Source organism: Phocoena phocoena, chromosome 20 (genome assembly GCF_963924675.1).
Source record: "Phocoena phocoena chromosome 20, mPhoPho1.1, whole genome shotgun sequence".
NCBI lineage: Eukaryota > Metazoa > Chordata > Mammalia > Artiodactyla > Phocoenidae > Phocoena > Phocoena phocoena.
Window position 1 is genome coordinate 5,863,522 of NC_089238.1, and position 23,364 is coordinate 5,886,885.

Sequence of the window (23,364 nt, forward strand, 5' to 3'; positions counted from 1 at the left end):
GGTGGGACTGCAATTTCTGACCCTCTAATCAGCGGTGGTTGGTTCCCCTCACTCTCACAACTTAGGAAATTCCAAGAGTTTAAGGATCCCTATGCCAGAAGTGGGGACAAAGACCCAATATATATTTATTATAAAACATAATATCACAGTAGGATAACACGATAAATGAAAAGATCTGTGGAACTTCCCCGGTGGTCCAGTGGTTAAGACTCCACACTCCCAATGCCGGGGGCATGGGTTCTATCCCTGGTCATGATAGGGACAGAATAAAGGGACAAAGTAGGTAATTAAATAGAGGATTAGTTAAATAGAGGATTTACTTACACTAGGGGATTGTAAGTAAAGAAAAAGTATGGGAGACCCTATAAGTTAATGATCACTTAAGAAAGCAGGTTTGCGTAACCACAAAACCAAGCAGGCTCGCTTAGCAACAAAACCGTGTGACAGAAGCATGAGACATGCCCCAAACAATAAAACAATGGTGGCGTGAGACCCACATCCTGTCCAGTGAGCTCAGTAAGTTAATAACCCCCATGACATTCTCTCTGCACACATAAAAGGCAATAATTTATGGAAAGGTGATATTTCAAAGTGAAGGACCCTCATTGTACTGAGACCTGAAATAATTTTTCCGTAGTGCCATGACAGTCCTGGCTTGACCGTGTAGGGATAAAAAAACTCCCCTGCCCAACCTGGAGGCGGAGCTGATGATGGAAGCATGACGTCTACTCAAGAATGAGGAAGGAGGTGGTCTTCTCCCCCTCCCCACTTTTCCTTTGATTATAAAACAGGAGCCCACTAAGTTCTGGGGGCGGCACCCTCTCGCCCACCCACTTGTAAGCCTCACAAGCATGCTAGTCTAATAATCTAATGATTCGCTTCTTATCTCCTCACTTTGCCTCTCACTGAATTCTTTCTGTGCTGAGACAACCAGAGCTCCTCGGAGCCCTCCAAAACGCCACTGAGCGAATTCAGCCTGGAAACTCAGATCCCACATGCTGCCCAGCGCGGCCAAAAAAAAAAACCAGGAACAACTGTGGAAAAACAACCTCCTGGCCCACTCGCACCATCCCCAGTTGGCTCTCCCAGCCTCCTGGCCCCTCCCTGGATGGACCCTTCCAAGGAGAAACACCAGAAGTCTGATCTGCACCTCGTCCTGCACCTGCCTCTTCATCCATCATTCGTGACTTTGATCTTCTCTTCACTCCCTCATTCATTAGTTCATTCAACAAACTCGTGCCAACTGCCATGAGATTTACTAAAGCTTATCATGAAATAATAAGGTTATTTAGGGAGGCTAATTCCAATAATAAGAATATTTATTACAGCCTAGGCTAGGAACTGTTATATTAATAGAGGCTTACTCCCTAGAAATATTTATTGGGACCTCCTCAAATAACCAAAATACTATATTTATAGAGGCTTCCTCTAGTAATAATATCAACTGATTATAATTTATTGAGGCCTATTTAAGTAGAAATATTTCCTGAGACTTATTCCAGGAATCATATTTATAGGGGCTGACTCTAGCAATAATAATGATGTTATAACTTCAGACTCGTATCTCCAACTACTTACTCAACATTTCCACCTGAAAAGAAGAGGCATCTCAGTTTTCACATATCTGAAGTTGAGCTCCTGAACTCTCTCACACCCTGCATCTATCTGCTCCTCCCATGGTCTCCCCCAACTTAGTAAATGACAAGTCTATTTTTGTTTTAAATTTTTTTAAGGTTTTTTTTCTTTTTAAAAAAAAAATTAATTTATTTTATTTATTTTTGCTGTGTTGGGTCTTCGTTTCTGTGCGAGGGCTTTCTCTAGTTGTGGCAAGCGGGGGCCACTCTTCATCGCGGTGTGTGGGCCTCTCTTGTTGTGGAGCACAGGCTCCAGACACGCAGGCTCAGTAGTTGTGGCTCACGGGCCTAGTTGCTCCACGGCATGTGGGATTCTCCCAGACCAGGGCTCGAACCCGTGTCCCCTGCATTAGCAGGCAGATTCTCAACCACTGCGCCACCAAGGAAGCCCGACAAGTCCATTTTTATCTAGCTGCTCAAGCCAGAAACATTGGGATCACCCTCCATAGCTTTCCTTCTGTCACGTCTCACATCTGATTCATTAGCACATTGTTTTGGCTCTACCTTAAAAATGTATTCGGAATTGGACCCCTTCTTGTTCAACCATGGTTACCCCCGATCCCAGCCACCATCATGTCTCACCTGGCTTATTGCCACAGACTTCTAACCAGCTCAGCCTCAACCCTTACCCACACCCCACCCAATCCCTGCCCCTGCAGTCCATTCTCTACACAGTATCTAAAGGATTTTCTTTTCATTTTTTCTTTTTCAAATTTAATTTTTATTTTATATTGGAGTATAGTTGATTTACAATGTTCTGTTAGTTTCAGGTGTACAGCTAAGTGATTCAGTTATACATATACACATATCCATTCTTTTTCAGAATCTTTTCCATATAGGTTATTACAGAATATTGAGTTCCCTGTGCTACACAGTACGTCCTTTTTTTTTTTTTTTTTTTGGCGGTACGCGGGCCTCTCACTGTTGTGGCCTCTTCCATTTCCATTGCGGGGCACAGGCTCCGAACGCGCAGGCTCAGCGGCCATGGCTCACGGGCCCAGCCGCTCCGCGGCATGTGGGATCTTCCCGGACCGGGGCACGAACCCGTGTCCCCTGTATCGGCAGGCAGACTCCCAACCACTGTGCCACCAGGGAAGCCCCTAGGTTTGGGGTTTGGGATGGGTTGGAACTGGGGTTAACAATGGGATTGAGCTTGGGGATTGGGATGGGTTGAATTTGGGGTTGGAGCTGGAGTTTGGAATTGGAACTGGGGTTAAGGATGAGACTGAGGGACTTCCCTGGCGGTCCAGAGGTTAGGACTCAGCGCTTTCACTGCTGGGGCTGGGGTTCAATCCCTGGTCAGGGAACTAGGGTCCCGCACACCATGCGGTGTGGCACACACACACACACACACACACCAATAAATAAAATAAAGAAATGAAAGGATGGGATTGGAGCTGCCTGCGGTCAGGATGGTGTTGGGTTTGGGATGTGGTCAAGATGACAGATGGGGGGAATTCCCGGGCGGTCCAGTGGCTAGGACTCCGTTCTTTCACTGCCGAGGGCCCGGGATCAATCCCTGGTTGGGGAACTAAGATCCCACAAGCCATGCAGTGAGGCCAAAAGAGAAAAAGAGAGGGAGAAAAAAAGATCTCAGATGGGTCTGTGCACGTGATCACCACATGCCCTCAGCTGAGACTTCCTGAAGCGTGTCCGGCAGCTAATCACAGGAGCCATTTTGGGGATGGCACCCCAGCTGCTCAGGACCTGGATCCCCTTCTGGGAGCCTGTCCTCATGAGCATGTTCTCAGGAGCGGCCAGTTACCCCACTGGTGAGCATCTGGGAGAAGGATGGGGGCCTGCAAACTGGAGTCTCCAACCAAGGAAGAGGACAGAGCCTCCTGGGTCACTCTGGTTCTCCCCTTCACCAGCTGTCCTGGGACTGTTAGCTCAGTTCATCTGCGGGACAGAAGTCCTCTTCCAGGTCATTCCTGCTTCGTAGAGGTCAAGTTTGTCTGGGCCTTCTACCTGGGCTGTGGCACCTTCACCTTCTATTTGAGGTGGGGCCCAGGACCTCTGATGCTGCTGTGAGGGGAGGGCCAGAAAGTCCTGCACTGACATCCTTGACCCCCCAACTCCCACTCCCCGACCACAGAAACCCAGATCCTGTTGTTGAAGCACACCAGACGGAAAGCCTTGCTCGAAACAGCACTAACTGTGAACTCATGTATCAGATGAGGATGTGGGCGTGTCTTCCCTCTACAAACTTTCAAAATTGCGATCGCTGTTTTCCTGCCCTGGGCATAAGCTCTAAGTAAGGAGCCGGGAGTCTGTGTCCCCACGCTCAGGACCTGGAGTCTAGGCTTCCTAGCAGCTTCCTCCTTCAGCCCCAAGCATCCTAGCCTCCTTGCCCCTCCTTTTATGGAGACCCTAGAATTGGGGCCCCCGTCTGCCAGAACGGAAGGTTGCAGAACCCACAGGAAAGAATGATGCATCCCCCAACTGTCCCCTCTGGCTACACCTCCTCCTCCCATTTAACTCACACCTTGGCCTCACTCACCACACCCCACCTCTGGGCCTCCCAAGCCTCTCTCTCACCTCTTACAGGAAGCCCCCTCTGGTGTGGAGGGCTCCGAGGGGGCTGTAGAGACACACTCCACCCACCCAAACCACTGACAATGTGACATCTCCAGGGCCCTCCCCCCACCATATACTGGGAGGAGAACCTCAAGGGGTGGGGGGCGGGTGCCGATGCAAGCCGGGAAGAGAGGATGTGTGACGAGAGTCAACTGCCAGGAACTGGGTGAGACCAAACTAATCTGATCTGAAGGACCACAGGTCCCCCAGCTGCCCCAACTGCTCGAATCTCCCAGGAGTCCAGGGGGCAGAGCTTCCTCCTTTCTCAGAGACCCAGGAATCTGGATCACCTGGCTTTTCATCACCCAGGACCCAGAAACCCAGCCTTCGCCCCCATGGAGCCCTGCCGGTCCCTGGCCCTGCTCACTAGCTCCCTGGGCCTGTTGTCTCTCTTGGTGGCTCTGAGCACGAATTTCTGGTTTGTGGCCGAGGGGCCCAGCTCCTTGTCTCACTCGGGCCTCTGGCCAAGGGGAGATGAGGGCTCAGTAGAAGGTAAGGGGGAGCGGTCTCTCTTGGGGTGGGGAAGGGCCTGAGGGGACGGGCACTTAGCGGTCCCGTCTCTGAGCAGGCTATATCCACGTGACACAGAGCTTCTGCATTCTGGCTGTCCTGGGGGGCCTGATCTCTGTGAGCTTTCTGGTCATGTCCTGCATCCCTTCACTGTCTGCCCCTGGACGCGGCCCCATTGTCTCGACCTTCATAGCCTTTGCCGCAGGTAAGGACTCCGGGCTGCGCTTGGGGCGCTGGGACCTGGTGAGTTTTCGCGGAGGGGCTGAGCCATCCTTCTTGTCTCCGTCCCCAGCCCTCTCCCTGCTAGTGGCCATGGTGGTCTACACTATCGAGCGGTGGAAGCAGCCTGGACACCCCCAGATCCACTCCTTCTTCTCCTGGTCCTTCTACCTGGGCTGGGTTTCAGCTGTCCTCTTTCTCTGTGCAGGTGACTGTTGCCCTGGGGAGTTCCAGGGGTGGATAGGGGCCCAGCTGGGGGCTCTGAGGGAGCAGGGCAGGAGCAAGGGTTTAACTTCTCTCTGCCAACCCAGGTGGCCTGAGTCTGGGAGCTCACTACAGGGCCCACCGGCCTGGCTATGAGGCCATGTGAACCACAGGATGGCTTTGGCACTCCATTCTCTGAAGGTGTCATCAGGAACCATGAAAACAGCTGGCTCTCCTTCTTGCCCTGACTCCCAGCGTCTGCAAGCTCTTTCCTTTGTGTCTTCATTCATTCAACAAAAATTTGCTGGGATCTGGTTATTCTGAGGTTAATGCTACCACAACAGAAGCCAACGACACTGCAGCTCCACGGCGGATGACACTGGGCACCCAGAGAGGAGTCAGTCCTGCTACCTGCCCTGCCCTAGAGATGCTCCCACCAGAGTGGGAACCAGTGTGGGCTCGGGCATGGCCCCAGGGCCCTTGTCTCTCCATCCTCTATCTCTTTTCTTCCCTTTGTCTTCCTCCCTTTAGCTCTTTTCTTTTGCCCCTTCTGATTTTGTCACCCTTAGCGCGCCTTCCTCATTTCATTAATAAATTCACTCTTGGGATTTCCCTGGCGGTCCAGAGGTTAGGAATCCGTGCTTCCACTGCAGGGGACACGGGTTCAATCCCTGGTCAGGGAACTAAGAACCCGCAAGCCGCGGGATGCAGCCAAAAAAAAAAATAAAGAAAGAAAAAGAACAAATTCACTCTTTCAGCTGGCTTTTCCTGAATGCATCCTTTCTGCAGGGCCTCCCACTGGGGATGCTGAGGTGAGTCAGATCAGGCCCTGCCCGCCAGGGGCTCCAAGTCCAGTGGGGGCAGGCAGAGCCCAGGGCAGGTGTGGCAGGAAGACTGCCTGTGTCTGGAGGAGGGGTGTGGTGTGGAGGTGAGCTTTCTGGGGAGACGGTGTTTAGGAACTTCTCCAGGGCCGAGAGAAGGTAATGCAGGCAGAGGGACCCTACGGTGAAGGCGTGGAGAGGCTGGGAGTTCTCAGGGGATGGAGAATAGTGCTCTGTGGTCCACTGTAGAAGGTGAGCGGGAGGGGAAATGGGGATGGAGAGGCGGGTAGGAGGCAGCACCTCTAGCCCAGCAGTTGACTGTCTCTTGAGGGTGATGGAGAGCTAAGGGTGTGAGCAGGGGAGGGACAGCGTCTGGCCTGGGTGCCAGAAAGCTCCTTCTGGGGCCCATGGGGGAGGCTTGAAGGGGAGAGAAGAGCTTGGCAATCCAACAGGCGGGACATGAGACAGGACAAGGGTGCACTGGGGCCAGGGCATGAGAGGGAAAGGAGGAAAGGAGCCAGAAAGTTTCAGGGGGTGGGAGGAACTGGACTCAGGGATCCAAGGGCTTTGTAGGGTGAGGGGCAGGAAGAGGGCGAGGATAGTGCCCAGGGGTGTGGTCCAACTAACTGGATGGGGTGATGGTGTCCTCCCTGGTTTGGTGGAAGATGCTGAGATGAATGGGGATGTGGTTGGGTGTCAGGGTCTGGGAGATGGTCAGAAGCAGGTGAGGACCTGGGCTGGAGATGCAGTGTGCGATGCTCTCAGAGCATCAGTGGTCACTGGAGCTCACCTGGCAAGAAGATGCAGAATGGAGTTCTCCAGGAGAACCGGCCTTGAGAAGTGGAGGGAGGGGCAGGAGGCTGCATGGGGGCCTGGGAGGGCACAGAGAGCTGGGGACCAGGAGAGCTTATGGGGTCAAGGGAAGAGCAGCTTCTAGGACACGGGCTACCATGTCATGGCCCTCAGGGTCCCCCAGACTTGCCACCTGACTCTGAGCTGTCAGTTTGCCAGAAGAGCTGCTTCTGTGTGTGTGTGTGTGTGTGTGTGTGTGTGTGTGTGTGTGTGTATGGGTGGGTGGGTGGTTATCTCTTTAAATGGCCACTAGAGAAGGGGGTTCTGGAACTCCTGCTGCCTCACAGAGACCCAGTCTCCCTTCCCCCACCCTCTGGGCTCTGTCTGAGAAGCCCTGGGAGCTGTGGGTGAGTCCTTTAGGTGGGTGTGTGGTGGGGAAGGCAAGGGACAGGCCAAAGTCACGTCCACTGGGGGATGGAGGTCTCTGGAAGGCAGAGGTTCCTAAGCAGTGATGCCTGAGGGGGCAGGTGGTCTTGGGTCTGGGAGGGGCCTGAGGGGGGTGGTCCCAGAAGTAGGGGCACCAGGCAGGGGTGCAGGGGTAGCCATCTGGGATATGGAGGGACATGCAAGAGGGGGTCTCAGGGACCTGGGGGTGGGAGGAGCGTTGGCCAATCCTGCCTGTGTGGTCCTCGGCAGCAGCCTCCCTGGCATGGGGGTGAAGCGCAGCCTTCAAAGCGGGGGCATCTTGCTGGGCTTCTTGGCCAACATCCTCACCATTCTGTCCATGGCCACCAACTACTGGATCCGCTACTCTGGGGGCTACAGTGGCCTGTGGCAGGAGTGCAGCGGGGGCACCTGCTCCAACATCTCCTGCCAGAGTGAGGCCCCGCCGCCCAGCTGTCAGACCCTCCCCCCCTACTGGACAGACAGCCCCCCAGCACTGACCACAGCTGGCCCCCTCTCCTGACACTACAGCCGGGCACATCCTGCGGTGCCCCCGCCCCCAGCCCTTCCACTTCGGCCTAAGATCCAGCTGTCCCTCCGTGACCAGGCCACCAGGAACCCCAACTCGGGGACCTGCCTCCCTGTTGCAACATTAACCGCCGCTCACGATGTAACTTCCAAGTCCCCATCCAAAACCCTGACTCTGCTCCCAGCTCGGAGCCGGCGGATGGGGGTGGTGGCCAGGAGCGGCGCCAGCGGGGTTGATGCGGCCCGCTCTCCCCAGCCATGCTGGCGGTGACCGGGGCGTGCATGGTGCTGGCGGCGGGCTGCAGCATCGTGGGCTTGGTGATGGGGCTGCGGATTCTGTGCCAGGAGGGCGAATCGCGGGGCCGGACCACGAGTGCCATCTTCTTCCTCTGCGGTGAGATGGCATAGGGTGGGCCTGGTAGCTGGAGGAGGTAGGGGCCCCGAGGGGGAGGAGCTAAAGAGGCAGGGTCAGGGGCGGGGCCAGGGAGATGGGGTAGAGCAGGGACGGGAGGGCGGGCAAGAAGGGCGTGGTCTGAGGCGGTGGGCGCGGTCAGGGTGAGGCTGGGTGCAGCCCCCTGGCCACCCTCACCTGGCGGGTGGGCGGGGCCCAGGCCTGCTGCTGCTGATCGCCATGACAGGCTACACAGTGAAGAATGCAGGGAAAAACGACGTCTTCTCCTGGTCCTGTTTTTCGGGGTGGCTGGCTTTACCCTTCTCTGTTTTCGCGGGTAACCTGGATAACGGAAGAGGGTGGAGAGGAGACTGCCCCGAGGACCCCCCCCCCCCCTCCCTGCAGAGACTCCCCAGCTGTCCTCCCAGGAAACACCACAGTGACCTCCCAGGGACTCCTGAACACACTCCACTCTGGGCTCCCGCGGACCCGACAGAAACGCCCTTGGAGCCCCAAACCCCAGTCCCCGGGGTCCTCCCGACCATCCGCCCTAGGACTCACCCTCCTCCACCCGCCCTCCATTCCCTTCCCGCCAGGCTTCTGCTTTCTGCTGGCGGACATGATCATGCAGAGCTCGGATGTCATCAGTGGATTCCCCGTGTGCTTATGACCGCAGCTGCCTGGGGCAGAATAAAGGAACTGTTTCCATTGCCGCGGCTCCACGTGCCTTTCTGGGGGACCTGAGGACGCGGACACGGGGGTACCTGGAGGCTCAGGGAGGAAGTGAGGACACGAACCTATAGGGAACGTGGAGACATGGGGGGACACAGGAACGGAGATTCGGTCATGGACAGGACAAGGGTTTTGATGGGAACAGGGACAGGGGGTAGTGGGGTCAGGAGGGGACAAGGGCTCGTGGAGAGGATGTAGGGACACAGACATGGAGGAAAAGTGGAGACAGGGACGGGGGAGGCCGGATATGGGGGAACGTAGAGGCACGATCATAGAGGGGATGAGGAACACGGGCATGGAGAGAATGGGGGGACTCGGACACATAGGCACCGCGACTCGGAGAGGCGAGTAAGAGGTGGGGAACTAGGGGAGAGGGCTAATCCTAGGGCACTGGGAAAAGCTTAGGACTACTTGTTGAAACTCCTGCCTGGCAGCGCTTCCCTCCCCCGCAAGACCTTTCCCCTAGTTCTCGGCCACGCCCCCTTCACAAAGCAGTTTTTCCCTTCCCCTCCGGGTTCCGCCTCCCTCCCCAGGATCCTCTCCCCATTGGCCCGCATCCGCTTGCCGCACCGCCCTCCCCTCAGGCCTCCTGATTGGTCCTCTGTCGGGGCGGGGAGGCGGGCACCGCAGCGGTTGACTGGCTGGTGGCGCGGGGCGCCGGCGCAGAAAAGGACAGGGGGCGGGGCGTCCGGACCGTGAGGCCGAGGGTGAGGACGGACCCGGCGGGTCGCCGCGGAGGGAAGATGGCGGAGCTGCGCGCGCTTGTGGCTGTCAAGAGGGTCATCGACTTCGCCGTGAAGGTGACCGGGCCCCCCTCTCCCTCCTCCCTGAGCCCCGCGGCCGTATACTTCCGGGGTCAAGAGCGCACACTGTATGAGGGTCTTCTGGTACCTCTGATGCTCTGCAGCTCTTCCCTCAAACGTCAAAGTCACACCTGAGGGCAAAGGTCAAGAACCGAGAGGTTCTGACGCCCGATCCCTCTTCATTCAAACCCAGCCCTTCTGGGTCATGACCCCGTTCCCCTTCCACCAGTTCTGTACTCACTCTCTTGAGAATTGTGTGCAGGGCGAGTTACCTTCTCTTTTTCTTACCTGCTGGAGGAGCCGCGGTTCCTGTTTAACACACGCAGAAACTGAGGCGCAGAGGGGTCACTCAGCTGGGAAGGGGCACAGCCGGGATTCCTATCCAGGTCCCTCTGACTCCTCATCCCAGCTGGTGCTTTGCACACAATCCAGGCTTTCGCCCACTCGGCTGCATCGCACGCTCAGTTGACCGTCCAGCACAGAAAAAGTGCTGTCGTGGAGGTCCTGTGGGAGCCCAGAAGCTATCACAGCCCCAGGGCAAGTGAGGAGACGCTGGGAAGGGAGGAGTGTGTTTGCTAGAGATGGAAACCAGTCTGACAAGTTGGTGGTATAGCTTACCACCTCCATGAGAGGGGTGGAGGGCCTGACTAGTCTCCAGACAGAAGATGGTCCAGACAGAGGTAAATCAGACACAGTCCCTCAAGCCACTTTGTCTCAGTAGTTGGCCTAAACCAGACTGAAGGCAGTGACTGTCCATCCATGTATGTCCCCACCCCGCAATGCCCATCAGACTAGGAGTCCACCTCTGTGTCCCCAGCATTGCCCAGTACAGGGCCTGGAGGCCTGACCCTAGCATGAAAACTTAAGCATCATTAACAACTCACATTTAGTGGGTCCTTCCTAGGCGCTAGGCAGCGTTCTGGGTCCTTGATGGAGATGAACCTATTCAGTCCTTTCAATACCATCTAGATTTTTTTTTTTTTTTTTTGTCATGCTGCGTGCCTTGTGGGATCTTAGTTCCCCAACTGGAGATTGAATCCTGGCCACGGCAGTGAAAGTGCAGAGTCTTAACCACTGGACCGCCAGGGAATTCCCCTGTTTAGATATTGTTAATCCTGTTGGACGGGTGAGGACACGCCTGTGGAGGTTCTGTTGGCTGCCGGATCACCTGGCTAGGCAGCTCTAGCCGCAGTCAGGTCAAAATGCAACCAAGTCCTGCTCTCACTCAACAGCCACTTGGCCTAATGACAGCTCTGGCAGTGTGTGGCAGGGGTGTTGCTTGTTTGGGGGACAGGCTCGTCTTGGGGTCCTGGGACCCGATTCTTCTGGTTTCCTTCCCACTCTGACTGTCCCTTTGGGCTCCCATTGCCTTCCTCTGCCGCAGCCCTGGGCCCTGGCCTGAGATGTCTGGGGTCATATCTGTCTCGCCCGCCAGACAGGCTCACATTTGACTCAGCTCTGGGTCCCAGCATTGCGCTGCCCAGGACCTGGCCCGTGGGTGCTTCTGGTGTTTGTGCCAAATGGGGAAGTGTGAACTCGTCCTGACATGAGCTCCTGTCCTTTTTCGCAGTGTTGGCAGGGCCTGCCCCTCCCACGGTGCCCCAGGGCATCTCCCTGGATGTGTCGGAAACAAGTGATTCAAACAACAAGTGATTCAAACGCTGCTAACTACCTAATCACCAACCAGGCACCACCGCAGCCCTCCTTCCCTCATCTCCCACAGACTGTCGTTTCTCAGCCCCGTCCCCCATGCCCTCTCCATCTCTCTGCCCTGCTCCCTCTTCTGCAACAGTTCAGGCTTCATCTTCTTCTACCTGAACCCTCACTGCTGTGTCCTCCTGTTTCCCCAGTCTCTCCCCTCCAGTCCGTCCCCTCCCAGCCTGCGTGGGGGGGGCTTCCTGCCCCCAGGGCTGACCATGGCCCCTCCGCTCATCCTGCCACTCCCAGCACCCTGAGGACAAAGTCCCAGCTCCTCCGCCACGTGCTTGAGCCCCTTCGTGGTCCAGCCCTGGCCCCCTGGCCCTCCATCACCCCTTTGTGCCTCCCAGCTGCTCATACTTTCCTGACAAACCCGGCTGCTGCTTGCCTTGGGCTTTTGCCCCTGCTGTGCCTTCTGCCTGGGTGCCCTTCCAGCTCCCCCCTCCCCCCTCTGCTTCTCATCCCTCCTTTGTCCCGCCTAACTCTGATCCCACTGATTGTAATAGGGTGTAGGGATTATCTGACATCGCCACATACAGGAAGCCGCCCCCCCCCCACCTCATCCCCTCAGGCTACCCTGATGTGTCCTTGGGCGCTCCTGCAGCCCCCTGGGCTTGCATCTCAGCCCTTCCCACACTGGATTGAGATCCTCTGTTTGCCCAGTTGTCACCCCCTGCCCCCAGACCGGCCGCTCCTTTCGGGAGGGGGTGGTGGTGGTGTGCAAGGTCTGACCCAACTCTGTGTTCCCAGCATTGCTTCCTCACTCCCTTCCAGACTTTCCTCAGAAGTCACCTTGTCGGGCTTCCCTGGTGGCGCAGTGGTTGAGAGTCCGCCTGCCGATGCAGGGGACACGGCTTCGTGCCCCGGTCCGGGAGGATCCCACATGCCGCGGAGCGGCTGGGCCCGTGAGCCATGGCCGCTGAGCCTGCGCGTCCGGAGCCTATGCTCCACAACGGGAGGGGCCACAACAGTGAGAGGCCCGCGTACCGCAAAAAAAAAAAAAAAAAAAACGTCACCTTGTCTTTGAGGCCTTCCATGGTCACCTGCTTGGCCTCTCTGTGCCTGAGTTGACCCATCTAGCAAATGAGGATGGCGGTGGCAGTAACCCACCTCCTGGGCTGTCCGGACGGTTAAATGAGTGAACACCTATAAAGCCCTTGGAGGTTGCCTGCCTCCTGTTTCTGGCTCTTTCTTCTTTCGTTTTTTCTTTTGGCAGCGCCGTGTGGCACGCGGCCAGCCAGGGGTTGAAGCCATGCTCCTCCATCCTCCAGCAGTAGAAGCACGGAGTCGGAACCACCGGACCACCAGGGAAGTCCCCTCTGACTGTTTCTGTTGAGAGTTCATTTGTTACACCTTTAGAGAGAAAGCCTGGAAGCTTCACTGAATCATCTCCCTCAATTTATAAAACATCGTTATTAAAAAAAAAAAAAAAAAAAAAGGATCATCACTGATTTTTCAGGCCAACCATGGTTTCCCGACTTACGTAATTTAACTAAACAGTGTTTTCGAAGCTTGAAATCAACTCAGGCTTCAAAGGTCTTCCCCGGAGAAGTTGAGCTGGCACGGGCCCCTGGTGCTGGAGAGCTCGCAACCCTTCCTCCTTGGGGGTCAGGAGTCTGGGGCTGAGAGTCCTGCCAGGGCCGGAGCAGGCTTGAGGCCCTCTCTTGGGCCCCCTGGCTTCCCAGTGAGGCCTTATACTGATGGGCTGCTTTCCTATTTATAAAGGGGAAACTCCTATCTTGGATTTTATTTTTTTTTCATGGAAGACAGGGCTTTGGCCTGTTAGTTTCCATGCTGTTTAGGAAGTGTTTGATGAACGGACAGGTGCAGGTTTTAATGCATTACTCTTGGGAGCAAATTCTCATTCATTCACCCGACAAACATTTCCAGTGCATCTGCCACATGCCAGGCACCGCTCTAGACCTTGGGGATACGGTCATGACCAAAATACCCATAAATCCCTGTCCTCATGGAGTTGACGTTCTGCTGGGGGGAAGACAGCTAGTCAGTACAGCATATGTCATATGGCAGGCATGCTCCAGAAAGAAACAGAGGAAGGGGGCGGGGAGAGTTAGGAGGGATGCAGTTTGAGGAAGATGACCAGGGAAGGAGGTGAGGGATGGAGCCAGGGGCGTGTCTGGGAAATTCTGGGGAAATCCTGGGTGACATGCCCAGCCCAGGTTCTAGTGAAAAAAAAAAACGTGGACTCAGTGCATGGTGTTTGCTCCATGGGTTTTTCTGTAAAGTGCATTTATTAAGTTCTGGGGTTTGAGCCTTACTGTTGGTGCTAAGGTGACTTTTTCAAAATGAAGTAACAGTGATAGGAAGTGGGAGTTGTCCTTTTCCTCGTTCTCTTCCTCCTTTTAATGTTACCGGTCCCTGAGGTGCAGCCAGACTGGGGGACCCCTGCCTGAATCCCACATTCCCATCTCAGTTCTGTCCCGTGGATGGGAGGAACAACCACATCCTTCAGCCCCAGAGAAACAGGTGCAGGGAAATAGTCGCAGAGAGAGAGTCCCAGCTGTCGGCCCAGGAGAAGAAAGAGGTGAGGTCCTGAGCCAGATTAGGCAGGCTCCCAAGCTAGGCTTCTCTGACAGTCTCTCTCTCAGGCTAGAGCCTAGTTCAGCGTCCTCCCCCGCTGTACTGATGTACCCACCAGAAACCCGAGAGTCCTGCTACACTCTTCCCTCTCCTGCCCCCAGCACCCTGTCAGTTTCACCTCCACAGACCTCTCCAGTCCATCCACTTCCACATGTGGATGGATTGTCCGAGCCACTGTCATCTCTTATTTCGGTGACCAACAGCTGCCCAGCTGTCTCCCCACTTCCGCTCTTGCCATTTTTCCAGTTTTCCACACCGAGATACAGAACGACCTTGTACAAACTTAAGTTGGATCCACTCACCTCTTTACCTTTCCTTGTTGTTCTTTGGATCAAGACCCAGCTCCCCGGCATGGCCTGCTGGGCCCTGCGCAGTTGAATTCGTGTCCTATTGCTGCTGTAGCTAGTTACCATAAACTTGGTGGCTCACAGCAACACAGATTTATTCTCTTACAGTTCTGGAGGTCAGAAGTCTGAAATGAGTCTACTGGGCTAAGATCAAGGTGTCAGCAGAGCTGCATGGCTTCCAGAGGCTCAAGAAGAGAATCCGTTTCCTGGCCTTCTCCAGCTTCTGGAGGCCACCTGCGTCCCTTGGCTTGTGGCCCCTTCTTATGTCTTCGATCAGCAGTCTAGCGTTTGCTCTCTTGGACCCTGACGCTCTCTCACCTCCCTCTTTCACTTGTAAGGACCCTTGTGATTACTTTGGGCCCACCTGGATAATCCAGGATAATCTCCCTCTCTCAAATCCTAAACTTAAATCACTTCTGCAAAGTCCCTTTTGCCATGTAGGTGACAGTCACAGGTTCCAGGGATTAGGATATGGGCAGCCTGAGGATCTGTTATTGTGCCTGTCACCCCGGTTCAGCCCCTGCCAGCTTCGCTGACAGCACACTGTGTTCCCCTGGCCACACCAGCCTCTTGGGACTCCTCAAACCTCAGGGCTTTTGCACATGCTCCTCCCACACCCCCAGCACATTCCCTCACACTTCACCTACTCGATGCCAGTTCCTCTTTCAGGTTCAGCTCAAGTGCCACTGCCTCAGGGAAGCCTTCCCTGATAGCCTCCAACATCAGACTGGGTCGGGCCCCGATCGTGCTATCTCACAGCTCCTGGACCCCCCTTCAGGAATTGTCAGGTGGTACAGAGGGGACTTGAGTGCTTGGGGCGCAGAGCGCTGCTGACTGGCCGTGTGACTTTGGGACAGGTACTTCTATTCGGAGCGTCAGTTTCCTCGTCTGCCCACAGGGACAGCGACAGCTCCTCTTTCACGGGGCTGTTGCCAGGATTGATGAGTTAGGATGTGATTGCTTAGAACAGGGCTCCTGCGAGATGCTCCTGCAGTGGCCAATACTGTCATCCCTGTTTGCTACCAAGAGGATTGTGGGGGGAACAGTGGCCCCCTGGGCTATGAAGTTCCTCATCCGTGGAACCTGTGACTGTTACCTTCTTTGCAGATGTGATTGAGTTACGGATTTTTTTTTTTTTTTTGGCTGCACCATGTGAGTTGTGGGATCTTAGTTCCCCAACCAGGGACCAAACCCAGGGCCCTGGCAGTGGAAGCATGGCGTCCTAACCACTGGACCGCCAGGGAAGTCCCGACTGAGTTAAGGATCTTGAGATGAGGAGGTTCTCCTCGATTCCCCAGGTGGGCCCTAAATGCCATCTCAAGAGTCCTTATAAGAGAGGAGTCGAGTTTCGTCACACACACACACACACACACACACACACACACACACACACACACACACACACACAGAGAGAGAAGGCTGCACGGAGATGGAGCACAGAGCTGAGGGTGAAGTGATGCCACCCCAAGCCAAGGAATGCTGGCAGCCCCTCCAAGTTGAAGAAGCCGAGGAATAGATTCTCCCCTCAAGCCTCCCGAGGGACCGCAGCCTTGCCGACACCTTGATTTCACAGCAAAACCTATTTTGGCCTTCTGGCCTCCAGAACTGTGAGACGGTAAGCCACCAAGTGTGTGGGCATTTGTCACAGCAGCCTCGGGAGACTAACAGAAGCAGTAGTTAGTTGTTCCTGCCATGCCCCGCTGTGCCAGACCAGGAGCTCCCGGGCCAGCAGACCTGTCTGCCTCGCACACGGTGGTGACTAGGACTCCAGCGCAGGGCCAATGTTCAGTGAAGACTCACCCTGTGAGGGAAGGAATAGACGAGGTTTGCTTGCCCTTGACCTTAGCCTGTTTGGCAGAGAGAGGTTTTCAATGCTAGTGTTTTTCAGACTCGATCTTAACCATGTGTCGGTCAGGAAAACCACGTGGCAGGCTGGCATTTTAAAAAAAAGAACAGAAAATGTCAGGGTATGGTGTATAATGGAAGGGTTAGAATCGATCACCGAACCTTACATTGCCTTGGTATTTACGTTAATGTATAAACGTGTGTTGTGCATTTATAATACACTTGGGGGATATTGTAACATGTACCCCTCGCAGTGGGTTATGGTAAAGAAAAATTTGAGAAACACTCTTTCAGGCCCAAGGAGCAGCCACAGAGTAGGACGAGCATGGCAGACGTCCCTGGCGCTCAGCGAATGTCTCAGTGAGAAGGTGACCTCCACCCATCTGTGAATTCTAACCCTCTCTGTCCCTGGAGCTGTGGGACCCTGGACAAGGCCCTGCCCCTTTCCAGGTCCCTGTGGTCCCCGTCCAGCCTGCGCGAGGCTTGGTGTCTCAGCCACCGCCCCCCTCCCGACCCCCGCCTTCTCGCCCGCTTCCCCCTGACCCTGCCACCTCCCCTCCTGGCTGAGCAGATACGGGTGAAGTCCGATGGGACGGGTGTGGTCACGGATGGCGTGAAGCACTCCATGAACCCCTTCTGCGAGATCGCCGTGGAGGAGGCCGTACGGCTCAAGGAGAAGAAGCTGGTGAAGGAAGTCATTGCCGTCAGCTGCGGGCCTACCCAGTGCCAGGTGCTCGGGGGCCTGGGGAGGGGCTGGGACCCCAAGTCCCGGGTCTAAGGGAGGAGGGACTGGGGCCTGCACTCCTGGGTCTGAGGGAGGAGGGCTGGAGACTGGTCCCCCTAGGGCTAGAAGCCACGTCAAGCCCCTCCTCTGCTCAGCAGGAGACCATCCGCACCGCTCTGGCCATGGGTGCAGACCGAGGCATCCACGTGGAGGTGCCGGCTGCAGAGGTGGATCGCCTGGGTCCCCTGCAGGTGGCCCGGGTCCTGGCCAAGCTGGCAGAGAAGGAGAAGGTGGACCTGGTGCTGCTGGGCAAGCAGGTAGGTGACAGAATCGTGACTCAAACCGGCTGAAGCCAAAAAGCAAGCTCATTAGGTTATGTAACAAGCTTCAGGCACAGCTTGGTCCAGCCCCACGTGCTCTACGCCCCTCTCCTCTGTCTCGGCTTCACTCTGTGTATCTCCAGGCTCACATCCCACCAGCCTAACAGACCCAAGAGAAAATAAGAATCTCTTTCCCAAGGGCTCCAGCAAAGCTTCTAGAGCGGGCACTTCATTGGTCCAGCTGGAGTCATGTGCCCATCCCTGAACCAATCACTGGGGTCAGGGATATAAAGCGTTCTCATTGGCCCAGGTGCCATTCATCTAGTTCCCTAGTGTGACTGGCATAGGGTTTGGCTAGAGGGAGGCCTCTGGATTATTTAGACAGTGGGCAAAGATTTGGTCTCTGGGATGCCAGGTGCCCTCATGTACTCCTGGACGAGTGACTGCCTATCTCGGGGCCCAAGTGAGGGCATAGGATCATTCTAGACCAGGAGTTAGCCAACTGTGGTCCATGGCCACTGATTTTATAAATAAAGTTTCATTGAAATGCTACTGCGTTTGTTTACATAGACACTTATTGTCTGCGGCTGTGACAGAGACCTTATGATATTTACTACCTGGCCCATTAGAGAAAACATTTGCCAGCCTGCGTTCTAGAGAAAGGCCCAAATGGTACGTGAGAAGCTCCATCAGTGTACAGTCTTCTCTCTTTCCCCACTCAGGCCATCGATGACGATTGTAACCAGACAGGGCAGATGACAGCCGGATTTCTGGACTGGCCACAGGTGAGGCCGGAGTGGGGAGCATCTGCTGAAGGCCAGGCCTGGGGGCTCAGAACACAGCCACCCCTGTCCTTGCCCTTCTGGAGGGAGGCAGGTGTAAAGCAGGATGGCTACTCCAGTGGGCAGGAAGGAGGGGCGCACAGCCAGGACGCCAGGCCACGTCTGGGCCTTCACATGCCGCTTCCCCAGCCTGCTGCTCCTCAACCACACCACTCATCCCTGCCTCAGGGCCTTTGCACTGACTGTTCCCTCAGTCTGGAACAGGGTTCTCTCAGATCTCCTCAGGGCTTTTCACTCCCCACCAGGTCTCTCCTCAGGTATCACCTCTTCGGAGAGGCCTGCCTTGCCCACTGTCTATGAAAGTACTCACGCCCCCTCCCCAACCCCACATTTCCCATTCCAGTCCGATAGAAATGCAAGCGACATGGGTCATTTAAAGCTTTTCACAGTTACATTAAAAAAGTAAAAAAGGCCCAATTCATTTTAATCCTATATTATTTCACATAATAGATCGATAATATTATTTCAACATGTCATCAGTAGAAAAAACATTGAGCTGGGAATTCCCCGGCGGTCCGGTGGTTAAGACTTTGCTTTCACTACCAAGGGCCCAGGTTCAATCCTGGTTGGGGAACTAAGATCCCACAAGCCGTGTGGTGTGGCCGAAAAAGAAAAAATGAAAAAAAAATATTGAGTTATTTTACATTCTTTTGACTTTTGGTACGAGGTCGTCGAGAACCAGTGTGTATTTTATATTTACAGCACATCTCAATTCACATCCTCAATTTCCATAAGAAATACTTAGATTCCTAATACTCATTGTTGAAAAAGTAGATTCACGCATCCAACTTGTTCCAAACAGACTTAAACGTTTTCCAATAACTGCATCAAGTATGCTTTTTTTTAAAACAGCTCTATTGAGATAAAACTGACCTGTACGATAAACTGTACACGTGTAACGTGTACAGTTAGGTAAGCTTTGACACGTGTTACACACCCATGAAACCATCACCACAATCATGATAATGGATCTTGCTTATTGGTTTTAAAATGTAAATTAATGAAATCAAATGAAAAATTCCATCCCTCCCTCGATGGAACTAACCACATTTCACATGCTCAGAAGCTACATGTGGCCAGTGGCCACTGTGTATTTACTTGGTTACCGGTGGTCTTCATTGCAGGATAAATGCCCCCAAAAGCTGGGTCCTTGTCGGTTGTGTTCATGGTGCATCCCCAGAGCCGGGCTCATGGGACATTCCAACTAAGACCTGAAAGATTTGTCCAGTGAATAAGTGAACGGAAAGAACAGGTTGGTTAGACAGAGGGTGTAGGTCACGTCAGGAAATGGTGGTTCAGGACCGAAGGGCAGAGGAGCCTTGGGCCAGAGAATGGGTGCTGAGGGGGCCCCAGGGGATGTTTCGAGGATCAGGGTACACAGAAGGCTCTGTTGTTGGCTCAGCAGAGGGACCTCAAAGGGAGCTCTTGGGGACAGAAAGGTGGGGAAGTGAGTCCATGACATGGAGCCTGGAACCAGGCTGGACACATTTTTGAGCCTCTCTCTGCCTCAGTTTTCCTCATCTGTAAAATGGGGTTAATAGCACTTACCTCATAGAGTTCCTGTGAGGATCTGATGACTTAATACAGTCACTTAGAACAGTGCCCCAAACCCCATACATGTTCATTATCATTAAGGAAGGGTGATCCAACGGGCAGGTTCGGGACATTAGGACCTACACCCTGGGTCCCAGGAAAGACCCTCCCCTGGATTTTTGAGTTCCCTTCTTGTGGCTTCCTCCTGTTTTTAAGCTTGATGTCTGCAGGTCACCTTGCGGGACTCCCACTTCTGTTCTCATTCATTGGCCCATCCGTGTGCTGTGCACTCAGCAGTGGCCTGCTCTGTGCCTGCACTGTGTTAACCTCACCTGTGCTCCCCCAACGCTGTCCCTCCCCAGGGCACATTTGCCTCCCAGGTGACGATGGAAGGGGACAAGGTGAAAGTGGAGCGGGAGATCGATGGGGGCCTGGAGACCCTGCGCCTGAAGCTGCCTGCCGTGGTGACCGCTGACTTGCGGCTCAACGAGCCCCGCTACGCCACGTTGCCCAACATCATGGTGAGTGCTTGGCAGATGGGCCACTGGGGGCCTGGGGACGGGTGAGTGCTGCGGGCCCAGTGCCTCCCTGGTGGTCACGTGGGAGGAGAGAGGACCCAAGGGACGTCTCCTCCGCAGGAAGGGGTCACCCGGTCACTAACGGAGCGGGTTCACTGAATCGTTTCTGCCAATAGCGAGAGTTCGAGGTTGCGGGACAGTGGCTCTTTTGGCGAACAGGGAGGGTTTGCTGGTCACCTCAGCCAACAGAAAGGCTTCACTGGACTCTAGGAAGGGTCCCCGTGTCATTCCAACCAATGGGAAAAGTTCACTGTGTACTCTTAGCCAAATAAGGAGGATTCATTAAGTCATCTTGGTTTTGTCAGGGAAGGTTCCCCCGGTAATCATTACCAACAGGAAGGCATCATTTAGGCCGTCATGGCTAACAGGAAGAGTTCACTGTTCGTCATGGCTCTAGAATGGGTTCATTGGGTCATCTCAGCCAATAGGAAGAGTTCAATGTATCATCTCAGGCAATACGGAGGGTTTAGTGTGTCGTCTCAGCCAATAGCGTTTAATGTGTCATCTCAGACAATAGGGTGAGTTCAGTGTGTCATCTCAACTGGCAGGGGGCGTTCAGTATCTCATTCCATCCAACAAGGAGGGTTCATTGAGTCGTCTCAGCCAGTAGGAAGGTTTCAGTGTGTCATCCTAGGCAATAGGGAGGGTTCAATGAGTCATCATCTCAGCCAACAGGGAGAGTACAATTGGTCATCTTGGCCAAAAGTCTATTGAGTTATTATTGCCAGAAGAATGACTTTGCCAGTCCGTTCCAGCCAGTGAAGGACTTCCCACGGCGGTTGACTAAAGGTGGGCTCCCGCGATAGGAGGGCTCCCCAGGGCATCCCAGCCAGCAGGAATTGTCCACACCAGGTGTGGCCCTGTAAGAGGTCACGTGTGCCCTGGCCAGCGGGCAGGTCCAGAAGTGTTCAGCCAATGGGAGTGGTTCTGCAGACGTGGCACCCATGGAAGGGGGCTGCAGGAGTGTGGGCAGGGGCTTGGGCAGCCCTGTGAACCGTGAGCCTCCCATGTGCAGAAAGCCAAGAAGAAGAAGATCGAAGTGATCAAGGCTGGGGACCTGGGCGTGGACCTGACCTCCAAGCTCTCCGTGATTAGCGTGGAAGACCCGCCCCAGCGCACAGCCGGTGTCAAGGTGGAGACCACAGAGGACCTGGTGGCCAAGCTGAAGGAGATTGGGCGCATTTGAGCCCTTTCCCTGAAACCCGGCAATAAAACCATGACTCTTGCGGCGTCTGTCTTTGTTAACTCATTCCCCAGAAACCCATTCTTTGATTCATTCAACAAACATTTACTTAAGTCTCCTGTGTGCCAGGTCCTGTGCTGGGTGACGCTGGGGAGCCAGGGGAGTCACATCCGGCCCCTGCCTGTGAGGAGCTTCCATGGTGAAGGGGGCACAGACAATGGTGCCAGGCCCTTGTCGAGACTTGGGACGCAAGAGGGAATGAGGCCGGAAGGTCTGGTCCTGGCTGGGGAGACAGACAAGCAGCAGGCAGTCAGAACCTAGTGCAGGGATGAAGAGCGGTGGCCTGGAGCCAGCCATAGTGATTCTAGACCCTTACCCTCACACTTAGCAGCTGTGAGATCTCGAGTGAGCTACTTCCTGTCTCTGATCTTCAGTTTCCTCATGTGGGCGATCGAAATAGTAAGAGCTTGGTGTAGTGGTTGGGGGCCTGGGGTCTAGAGCCCAAGGCCCTGGGTTCAGCTCCCAGCCTGGCCAGTCGCTGGCTCTGAGAGGACCTGTGGCAGGTTCCTATTCTCTGAGCTTGGGTTTCTTCCTCCATCAGGTGGAGTTAGTAATAATACCCGTTTTCTGGTTGTCTGTCATGGCATGACAGACCTCTCCACAACTTGGTGGCTTAAACCAAAAATCCTTTTGCTTGTAAATCTGAAATTTGGGCAGGGCTTGGCGAGGACAGCTTGCCTCAGTAGCATCAGTCTGGGTGGCTCAAATGGCGTGTCCAGGATGCCTCAGTCATGTGCCTGGCAAGCTGGCTGGGGATGTTGACTTGAGCTGGCTGCTGGTCAGGGACCATGATTCCTCTCCACTGGGATGATTGAGCTTCCTCACATCATGGCAGCTGGGTCCCAGCGGGAGTATTCTATAATGTGGGAAGTGGAGTATGCCAGTCTCTCAAGGCCTAGATGCAGAAACTAGCACAGGGCCACTTGTGCTGTACTCTCTTGGTCTGACAGTCACAGAGCCTACCTAGATCCAAGGGAGGGGGAGATAGATCCTATTTCTTAGTAGGAGGAGGGTTGAATTTGTAACCTTTTTTTTGGGGGGAGCACAGGCTCCGGACGCGTAGGCTCAGCGGCCATGGCTCACGGGCCCAGCCGCTCCGCGGCATGTGGGATATTCCCGGACTGGGGCACGAACCCGTGTCCCCTGCACCGGCAGGCGGACTCAACCACTGTGCCACCAGGGAAACCCTGTAACCGTTTTAAAGCTACAAAACCTACCCCATGGTTTTTTTTTTTTTTTTTTTTTTAAATATCTATTTATTTATTTGGCTGCGCCAGGTCTTAGTTGTGGCACACGGGATCTAGTTCCCTGACCAGGGATCGAACCTGGGCCCCCTGCACTGGGGGCGTGGAGTCAACCACTGGACCACCAGGGAAGTCCTCCCATGGGGTTTCGAAGGGTAATTAATGTAGCGTCTTCACAAGCATATCTGACATGCAGAAAATGCTTACTCTGTATTTTAACCATTATTAGCATGGGGTGGTAGGGAAAGCTTTCAGGAGGAGTGAGGAGCCTGACCATTGTGGACCAAGCTCTTCCCTCTGGCTGTGCAACCTCCAGCAGGTCCCATGATGTCTCTGAGCCTAGTATCCTTGTTTGTAAACACCCAGCTCAGAGCATTTGGAAGTGTTCAGCCTAATGCCTGGGAAGAATTTCGCACAGTTCCTGGACCACAGCAAATGGGTAATTATTATTTTGGTTCTTGATAGAGACTTGAAGGACAAATTGTGGTTAAGCCAGGTTGGAGGGGGTGGGGGAGTGAGCCAGAGCTTTCAGGCAAAGGAAACTGTCCTGGCCAAGGCTGGGAGGGGAGAGATGGCCTAAGAATGGCAGGGTGTTCAAAGAGGAAGTGCTGGAGGGGGAAAGGAGTGGGTGGGTCTAGGCCATGCAGGGCCTGGAAGTTCTGATGAGGAACTTGGTTGTCTTCCAAGGTCAGGTGCTGGGGAGCCACAGGAGGGCTGTGAGGGATGAGGGGGCC

The 23,364-nt window shown here is 54.6% G+C and overlaps 3 protein-coding genes across 3 annotated transcripts; all 3 read left to right on the plus strand.

Moving 5' to 3' along the window:
- The first annotated feature begins 4,546 nt into the window (after positions 1–4,546).
- On the plus strand, positions 4,547–5,310 carry NKG7 (natural killer cell granule protein 7). Its single transcript, XM_065899529.1, has 4 exons — positions 4,547–4,703; positions 4,780–4,926; positions 5,014–5,148; positions 5,252–5,310. The coding sequence occupies exons 1-4, from the start codon at positions 4,547–4,549 to the stop codon at positions 5,308–5,310; spliced, it is 498 nt and encodes a 165-aa protein (XP_065755601.1).
- A 2,156-nt stretch (positions 5,311–7,466) lies between these two features.
- Positions 7,467–8,790, plus strand: CLDND2 (claudin domain containing 2). The gene is made up of 4 exons (XM_065899531.1): positions 7,467–7,635; positions 7,986–8,123; positions 8,341–8,457; positions 8,717–8,790. The coding sequence occupies exons 1-4, from the start codon at positions 7,467–7,469 to the stop codon at positions 8,788–8,790; spliced, it is 498 nt and encodes a 165-aa protein (XP_065755603.1).
- A 730-nt stretch (positions 8,791–9,520) lies between these two features.
- ETFB (electron transfer flavoprotein subunit beta) lies at positions 9,521–21,368 on the plus strand. Its single transcript, XM_065899156.1, has 6 exons — positions 9,521–9,652; positions 16,718–16,876; positions 17,029–17,187; positions 17,913–17,975; positions 19,928–20,086; positions 21,159–21,368. Exons 1-6 carry the CDS (start codon positions 9,596–9,598, stop codon positions 21,327–21,329), a joined length of 768 nt encoding a protein of 255 aa, XP_065755228.1. The 5' UTR covers positions 9,521–9,595; the 3' UTR covers positions 21,330–21,368.
- Positions 21,369–23,364: the final 1,996 nt, after the last annotated feature.

Coding starts and splice junctions, on each gene's coding strand:
- NKG7 (XM_065899529.1), top strand. CDS start 4,547: ATGGAGCCCTGCCGGTCCCTGGCCCTGCTCACTAGCTCCCTGGGCCTG. Junction 4,927..5,013: donor CTTCATAGCCTTTGCCGCAG/GTAAGGACTCCG, acceptor CTCCGTCCCCAG/CCCTCTCCCTGCTAGTGGCC. Junction 5,149..5,251: donor TGTCCTCTTTCTCTGTGCAG/GTGACTGTTGCC, acceptor CTGCCAACCCAG/GTGGCCTGAGTCTGGGAGCT.
- CLDND2 (XM_065899531.1), top strand. CDS start 7,467: ATGGGGGTGAAGCGCAGCCTTCAAAGCGGGGGCATCTTGCTGGGCTTC. Junction 7,636..7,985: donor CTCCAACATCTCCTGCCAGA/GTGAGGCCCCGC, acceptor CGCTCTCCCCAG/CCATGCTGGCGGTGACCGGG. Junction 8,124..8,340: donor TGCCATCTTCTTCCTCTGCG/GTGAGATGGCAT, acceptor GGCGGGGCCCAG/GCCTGCTGCTGCTGATCGCC.
- ETFB (XM_065899156.1), top strand. CDS start 9,596: ATGGCGGAGCTGCGCGCGCTTGTGGCTGTCAAGAGGGTCATCGACTTC. Junction 9,653..16,717: donor TCATCGACTTCGCCGTGAAG/GTGACCGGGCCC, acceptor CTGGCTGAGCAG/ATACGGGTGAAGTCCGATGG. Junction 16,877..17,028: donor GCGGGCCTACCCAGTGCCAG/GTGCTCGGGGGC, acceptor TCTGCTCAGCAG/GAGACCATCCGCACCGCTCT.